The 8,445-nt window shown below is 36.1% G+C and overlaps 1 protein-coding gene across 5 annotated transcripts; it reads right to left on the minus strand.

Annotated features, from left to right (window-relative positions):
* Positions 1–1,998: 1,998 nt before the first annotated feature.
* LOC148032294 (protein NRT1/ PTR FAMILY 4.3-like) lies at positions 1,999–4,448 on the minus strand. Of its 5 annotated transcripts, none has more exons than XM_087684075.1 (4): positions 4,255–4,448; positions 3,953–4,121; positions 3,337–3,554; positions 1,999–2,144 (listed from the first exon to the last, which is right to left on the minus strand). In XM_087684075.1, exons 1-4 carry the CDS (start codon positions 4,318–4,320, stop codon positions 2,124–2,126), a joined length of 474 nt encoding a protein of 157 aa, XP_087540201.1. In that variant the 5' UTR covers positions 4,321–4,448; the 3' UTR covers positions 1,999–2,123. The 5 variants fall into 5 exon arrangements, with proteins under 5 accessions (XP_087540201.1, XP_087540199.1, XP_087540198.1 ...); XM_087684073.1 differs by having other exon boundaries at positions 2,088–2,272; XM_087684072.1 differs by lacking the exon at positions 1,999–2,144 and having other exon boundaries at positions 3,094–3,554; positions 3,953–4,118.
* Between the last annotated feature and the right edge of the window lie 3,997 nt (positions 4,449–8,445).

Here is an 8,445-nt window from a genome sequence, read left to right on the forward strand (position 1 = left end):
TCTCTCTCTCTCTCTCTCTCTCGCTCAAGCAATAAGCATGCAAAAAGAAAGAAGAGACCTCTCAAGTTTGCACACCACAAGAATGGGCTTACACATTCATTTTTCACTTTTACACATGACCTCAGTTTTTTGGGCACTCTCCTATTGCACTAGCATAGACTGGCCTTCTCTCACCTTGCACATAGCATTTATATTTTTACATTCATTATCTAACTTGCTTGGCCAAAATCTATTGAGCTTAAGCCTCACTTTGGACTTTACAATTTACATAGGAGCGAGCCCGATGCTCTTTTACAAAAGAATATTCCAAGTAATTCTCTAGCTCACAATTTGGATGCATTAAACTGTTGCTTAAATTCATCTCCTCTTATGCCTCTGTATTTTTTTAAAATTTTCACCTTCTTCCATAAGCTTTCTTGGTTGTGCCTTCCTAGAAGGAGTTAACAATATAAGATAAGAGGAATGACAACTTTGGATTAAAGGTTTTAGCTTGACAATGTGCATACTTCCTACCACAAGGTCTCCCCTTCACTTCCACTCTTCTTGGCATTCTTCATCTTGTGTGAATATAATCAAAATCACATGACAAATGAGCATGCAACATATGCATTCTTGCTTTCCAAAGCAAGGAAACTAAAACTTCTCACAATGTGAGATGCTACTAGCATGATCTTACTTTTAACTCACTTTGCTATAATGATCAAGTTCTCACTCTTGGCATAATGAACTATTACCACCCTCTCTTGAGTTGATGATGTTAACCTCCATTTCAAAAATATAGATATACTTTCCACTCAAGTAGCTAGCCTAAACCCATTTGCTCACAATGGTCCCCTAGGACTACTCTACTCTTAATTCTCATTTGATGACTAGTGGATAGGCATGACAAGTATACACCTCCTATTATTTCGTTTGACTATCTTGGCCACTTTAGTGCACTCCCTATTATGTTGCTATCTACCTACAATTGTCCCTATAGAAACTTTACCAATCCACCAAGACATATGCCTTGTTCTAGGCTTCTTACATCATCATGCATGATCTTGGCACCATTCTTTCCATGCCTACTCTCCTTGGGGGTTGCAATTGCAAGACTAATAGTGAAGTACTTGGTGAGTTATGAACATCATCATTATAGTTTTTTTTAAAATTGCAAACCCAATTAAAATTTATTATATCCACACCTTACCTTTAAAAACTTCTTAGAAAGATCACATAACCTTCACACAAGGAAGTGGATGGATTTTACTAAATATATCGCCACATAGAGGTGTGCTCCACCCTTGTAGCATGGAAATGGACATTGATTTTGATGGTGATACTTTGGCTTTGTTCATTTTATTGCCTCCACCAAAGAATTTTGTCATAAGGACTTAATATGACCTATACACTTTGAAGCATTACAACTACATCACACTAGTTTGGGTTGTGTTTACATAATTCAAACCATTGGGCTCACTAAAAATTTGTCTACAGATGAGTGTGTTTGTGCATGCTTGCATGGTAAATAAAAAATGTGACTTATTGCATCAAAACAACAAAAGTAAAGAACAAAATGGCATCAAAATTGTATGTGCCTTATGCTAAAGAGCAGAATTAAAAAGAAATGTTGAGTCGAACTAAACACCCATAGGTACTTAACCTTAAGTGCACTAATTTTGCTTCTTCAATTGGATCTAGATTTTTATCATTATTCCATATGTAGACATATTAGCATGTTTCTTTAAATGGATAGATCACTTGCATTCCTCATATGTATCACTCGATAAAGATCATAGATCTTAACTACTAGTAAAGCATAAATATCTATTCAAATTTGGCATAAACAGTGAGTGTATGTACCTGGGCAAGGCGAGTAAGGGGGCTCCCTTGTGGTTTTCGAACACGAAACATGGGAGCACCAATGGCCATGCATATTAAAGAGACCAAAAGCATAGTTGATGATAAGCCATATCCCCACTTATATCCCACATTTTCTTGAACCCAAACACCAAATATTAAGCCCAATATAGTGCCTCCACTCGAAAAGAAAAAGAACCAATTGAAAAATGAGCTCATGTGCCTCCGTTCCTTGAAATCAGCCTCATCAAATTGATCACCCCCATGGGATACTATTGTGGCTCTCAATGCTCCACTTCCAAGGGCTATAACATATATAGCAATGAAGAAGAAAATAACTTGTATGCCATGTGCCTTTTCACAATCTTGATTACCACTATTACAAGTTGATTGTTGAAACCTCTTGAAATGAGCATGCATTGCAAGTAGAAGACTTCCCTAAGCCAAAAGCACTTCAAGCAATAAGATTATGAATTAGCTTATCTTTTATTTTGTATGATATGTATTTTGCAATGTTTTCTTACGTAGAAAAAAATTATTCATCCAAGAATAGGAAACTAAAGATAAGAAACCCTATTGTTCTTCTTATTGAAGTGAGTTTTCCACTATTGAAGTACTCTTAAGTATTTTGAGATTGTAAACCTCAATGTTGAAGCTAAATGAAAAACTATGTAAATATTCTATTTGAATAGCATGCTTGTAATTTGCATGATTTAGTTATTGTCTTTCGACTTTGATCATTCATCAAGTAGAATATCCTATTTGTTTTTTCTTTTATACTTTTTATCATCAAAGGCTTATAGCATCTTTGTTAGCTAATTGATGCTGGAAAATAATGTTTTAAAAGTTTAACCTACACATGTTTGCATCGGCACTTCTTTCTTACGACTGCATATCTATAGTCATAGATGAGTCTTTGGCACCACATATCAAAATGGAAGATGCAAGTTCCTCAATATAATATATTTAGGAACAAATCTGAAATATGAAGTTCAAATAAAGGTTAATGCCTTGCCTAGATTGCCAAACATTCAAGAGGTAGACTTTCAAGGCTCATGTTAAGTGTTTTTGTCTAGTTTAACAAAGTATATGCCTCAATGCATGTTTTGAAATTCATGGTTCACCATCTTTTGTGATTGTCAAGACTTTCCCAAATTATAAGTTTTGAAGTAGGAAAAAAATGAAGTTATATAACAAATATGAGAGTAGTTATTAACATCATAGTTCTTATTTTGACTATGTCTATGCATTTGGAAATCACTTGCATGTGAGGTTGAGATTTGGACTCGATGGTGGATATCACAAGATTGGTAGTTATAGTGTTTTTTAGACTTTTAAACCCTACTTTATGTATAAGTTGTTGTAGCTTGCACAAAGCTAATAATGAGTAAGTATAATATTTCAACCTCTATTCATGGATTCAAATATTTTCCAATTCAAGAGCAAAGACAACCCATTTGATAGTAATATGTTTTTGGGACTTGTTTTTATAGTTACCAAGAGCTCAAGGAAGAGGCCGATCATTATTGCCCAGAAGCGAGGGATATAAGTGTCAGAAATGAAGCCACCAACAAGTGCGAGGAGAAAGGATGAACCCAAGAAATTGGAGGTGATGGTAGAGGACGTTGCCGGGGAGAAGTGCATCGCATTAGCCACATAAGATACCAAGTTGCCTGAGATGGATGAGAAGGCAAAGGCTTCAAAAACCTGGGCAGCTGATGCATATTTGCATGTTAGTTATCATAATTGTAGTAATGATCAAAGTCGGCATCATCACTATTATGAAAAAACTTTGATTGGACCTTTGAAGATGAGAGAAGATGCATGTTGTCCTATTCTGTTGGGCGTGGTGACCTTCATAGATTAGGGAAGACGATGATGTCCTATTCTTTCCTTGGCTTAATGAATGCAAGTTGGAAAAAATAGTTACACCATGGAAATTGTATTTCGTGTAAGGAATTGGATAACTTTTGCAAGCCTAAGTAGAGGTGCACAAAATAGTGACACTCTTGGGAAGATTTGGGTACTATTGTTCTAAATGTGGAGGTTTTAGAACTCCAGATTTAGAAGTATAACCGTTTGATTGATTGAGAGAGAGAGAGAGAGAGAGAACCGTAGATTGCATATGTGGATGTGCGCCCTCCCTGCTTTGATTTATAGACACGTCCTCCCTTCCAACTCCCATAGCCTGCTATAGCTTCTTCCCCTCCTCCTCCGCCGCCATCGCCCCATGCTAATTTGTGCATCCAAAAAGAGGTCCTCCCTTGCTGCTGCTGCTGCTGCTGCTGTCCATAGCCACACACACAGACACACAGAGAGCGAGAGAAGGAGATGGAACGTGTTAGTACCCCTGGATTGAGCTCGCATTATCAAGCTGACATATCTGCAGAGGGAGGAGCTTCCCCACTTCCTTACCATTCTCATTCTGATCCCGCACGCTTCGATCAGCTGTTCGGCATGCAAGCTCGGCCTCTGAATCATCTTGTGATCCTCGGCGTGTTTGCTGGTGTGCTTTTCCTATCCTTTCTTTCGTCTGTTGTGGGTTGGGTTTTGGACCTCGTGCTGCACGATTACAATGACCCCTTTTGGACCCATCGATAACCTTCCACGCCCATTGATACACTACACTACCACAAGTGGGCTTGCAATATTATTACTCCATGCGAGTCCGCCATCAAGTGTGTGCGTGCCCACGCCCGCATGCGCGCGCACGCACGTGCGTGGGTGTGTGTGTGTGTGTCTCAATGTATGGGTCCATTAGAGTGAGCCCCAATTAGTGTTCATGAAAAACATTTTCATGATAGCAAATACAAAGACCTTTAAACTCAAAATTTTGGATGGATTTTTAGATCAAATCATGTATGTTTGCCACTTTTGTAACCACAAATTTTGGGAAGTTCGAGCTTTTAAACCCTTTTCCATAAACGTCAAAGGGTTTTTATATATTTCTTGCAATGCACTTTATATTAGACCTCGGTTTTTCATGAACACTAGTCCAAATGTGTACGCTATGCATTCAATGCATGTGTGCACACACATGCTAAGCAATATGTTCTTTTCTAACTATGACATATTCTATGTTATGTTGGATTTCGTCAATTTTCAAGCATTTGCATTTTTATAGCCAGTCATGAATTGGAGCTAGCAATGGCTTATAATGATCAATATGGTTGACAAGACCCACAGGTTGGTGGTTCAATGTATGTTACAAGGAGAAATATATGACATTGACTCTATGAGTTTGTCAATGGTGGCCTCGGAAAAAAATGTATGCATGCATATGTGCATGCATACATGCATGTGTGTGCACGCGTGCATGCATTGATGGTATGAGAGTATGTTAGTGAGGGAGTGTTTCAAAAAGTATCCCAGTGCTCACAAAAAATTTTATTCTCAACCAATAAGCATAAACATAAGTTCTCAAAGCAATCGGTTCTAATGTTCAAAATCTATATGAAATGTCAATTTTATAGCTAAAATACTCCAAAAATCCATTGATATTTTTAAGGGCATTACTAAATTCCAATTAGTATTTTAGAATTCTACCTAGTAGAAATATAGTAAAATGCCATTTTTTGTTAACACTGGACTATCCCATTAAGGCTTTTTTTGATCGACTTTCTCAAAATGTGCATGCTCAATTTCCAATGTGAAGATTTGGCAATGTCTTTTGGTTATTTGAAATATCTACATCTCAACTATCTTAATATACTAAATTCTTTGAATTGGCCACATTTTGGACTTTTGACAAATTCCAATCAAAGAGACTAGGTGTATATGGCAATCCATTATTTCATTCATGTAGTTACCTTTGCAACTCACTCAACAAAAATCTTTATATGATAGCTATAAATGTGGCAAACTTAGCAAAGCTTATTTTCTTTGTGTGTTTTACCACTATTTTTAGTTTTTTGAAGTAGAATTAAGATGTGAAATGATACATTTGTATTAAATAATAACAAAAAGCTACATAAATGGATTGGAGATACTCAAGAGCTCTTCCTAACTCTCCAAAATTCCTAGTCTACCTAGTTTACATGAGATTTCCCAAAACCAAATTGGTTTAGAAGCAATTCCTTACCAGTATACTTTTTCTTTTTCTCATCATGAAAAAATTGGGACGATTTTAGTTCCCCCTAGGTAACTTGCAGGGTAAAAAGCATGACGGTCTAATAGACACAACATTTTACTTTTCTCCTGATGTTGATATTCCCCAAAATCAAAAAAAAAATCCATAAGATATTATTCATTGCCAAAGGTACTAAGATGCCAAGAGGCTTGCATCCAAACATTTTTTGCTATGCAGCCATTACAAAAGAGGTGCGACAAGGTTTCATTGTAGCCACAACTATACTAGCCATGCATGAGTCTATCTTTTCTTGAGTTTCCTTCTCATGAAAATTGATGTTGACATAATTCTCCATTAAAAGAATTCTATCTTTCAAAGGAAACTTGAACAATCAATTCCATTGAAACATTTAAATGGAGTTGACTTTGGCATGAACTTCATTCCTTTCATGGTAGAATGAATGATGATTTTGTCAATGTTGTGGAGCAAGGGAGTGCAATCTAGCACTTTTTATGCACGCACAACAACAAAATTTACATCATAAAAGTTATTATTGTCTTGCATGACCTTAGATAAAATTGTAATAATCATCCTTTTGACACATTTCAAGTTTGATTTTTGTGTCAAATTAGTCCAAGTAGCACATAAAACTTTCAATAACAAATGTACATCTCTTATGAAGTGGAAGACTACACTTGGAGTGAAATGAGAAAATGGGGGGACTCTTGAACAACAAGCTATTCCCCTTCCCTATTCATGAAATCATGTAGTCTATATCAGCATGAAAGGTAGGATGTTTCATGGACCTAAGGGCCACCATATTTAGAAATCCAACATGAATGGTGAATATAAGGTGGATGTGCAATGTTTTTTTAATACACCTCAATGAGGATTTTAAAGAGAGTAGAGATATGGCATGGCAAATACATATCCCAACCCTCAACTCTAAAGCAAAATCACAGTCACTAGTGCAACATAGGGGAGACTCTTGAACAACAATATATTCCTCTTCCCTATTCATGAAACTATGTAGTCTAAATCAACATGAGAGGCCACAAACAAGAGAGGATGTTTGGTGGACGTAAGGGCCACTATATTAAGAAATCAAAAATAAATTGTAAACATAATTTGGATGCACAATGTGTTTTTAATACACTCAATGAGGATTTTGAAGAGAGTAGAGATATGGCATGAGGAATACCTATTCCAACCCTCAAACATAAAAAGAAATCTCATTCACTAGTGAAGCACAAGGGAGACTCATGAACAACACTATATTCCTCTTCCCTATTCATGAAACTGTGTAATCTAAATCAACATGAAAGTCTACAAACAAGAGACGATATTTGGTGGACTTAAGGACCAATAGATTAAGAAATCAAAAATAAATGATAAACATAATTTGGACACACAATGTGTTTTAATACACTCAATGAGGATTTTGAAGGGAGTAGAAATATGGCATGAGGAATACCTATCCCAGTCCTCAAACATAAAACAAAATCTCATCACTAGTGCAATGAATCTAAAATATTTTTTAAGCAATGCATCTACTAGTGATATTGCAAAATGGATAAAGGCTTGTTGGCTAGATGCTTCATTGAAGGTGTGTATGTTGTATCTTGAGCTTTCTATCACTTGTTTGGTGTGTAGTGCATTATTACAATGATCACTTAATGAGACTGCTAAAGTTGAATTGAACACTAATATCCCATTTGAATTGACATGATTAATTCCCCATGTTTATCGAGGTGATTAATTTCCCTTATTACATAAGAGACAAACTTACAAGTATGGTGGCCTCTTTGGGTTGAGCATTATGCCCCTTGCAAGCAATAGGAAACCAAAACAAATTTTTGTCTTATTGGATACAAATACACCTACTCGTTTCTCCATTCCATTGGAGGTCAAATATATGAAATGGGAGAGTAATACTCGGAGCTCATATGTGGAGTTTTTGCAAGAGCATGGTTTGCATGTAAAAATTTTATTACTTTTCACAAAATGCCATTGCGTTGCAACATCCCACCTATGCAATAGTATGGATGAACATCCATTTAATGCTCCTCCCATACTGGCTACAACAAAGTCTCAAAGTAAAGAAAGTTAGGGACAAGGTTGTAAAATTGCTGGATCATTTAAATTGTCCAATTTAGTGTTAGTATGAAAGAAAAGGAAAGTTGGAACAAGAAGTTAAATATCAAAACACTTAATAACACAAGAATGTCATCTTCTTAACACAAAGGCTTTCAATTTCAAAATGGAAGTAAATAAACTTCTACTCCAAGTTAGGCTACCACATTCAAGGAGGGTAATCTTATGGATTGTAAATGGATAGATGCATTAAAAAAGGCATTCAAGTTTTTAATAAGGATGGTTTTGGTCATCCTTCAACACCTAATGTGCATTATGGACATGAATGTAACTATTTCATAAATGGATATTCATTGCACATGTTCCCTTGAATGCTCGATTAAATTATGGCCCATACTATATCACAAATGTCTATATTATAAATAGGTGGAGGCTTCTACATA

This window comes from Lygodium microphyllum, chromosome 8, assembly GCF_053477565.2.
Source record: "Lygodium microphyllum isolate KBCC chromosome 8, Lygodium_microphyllum_v1.1.10, whole genome shotgun sequence".
Classification (NCBI taxonomy): Eukaryota; Viridiplantae; Streptophyta; class Polypodiopsida; order Schizaeales; family Lygodiaceae; genus Lygodium; species Lygodium microphyllum.

Excerpts from the sequence above, each read along its gene's own strand:
- LOC148032294 (XM_087684071.1), bottom strand. The coding sequence starts at position 4,320 with ATGATTCAGAGGCCGAGCTTGCATGCCGAACAGCTGATCGAAGCGTGC. Across the intron at positions 4,122-4,254 it reads GCGGGATCAGAATGAGAATG|CAGCAGCAGCAGCAGCAAGG; the intron begins GTAAGGAAGTGG and ends TATGGACAGCAG. Across the intron at positions 3,555-3,952 it reads ATCCACATATGCAATCTACG|CTGCCCAGGTTTTTGAAGCC; the intron begins GTTCTCTCTCTC and ends AATATGCATCAG.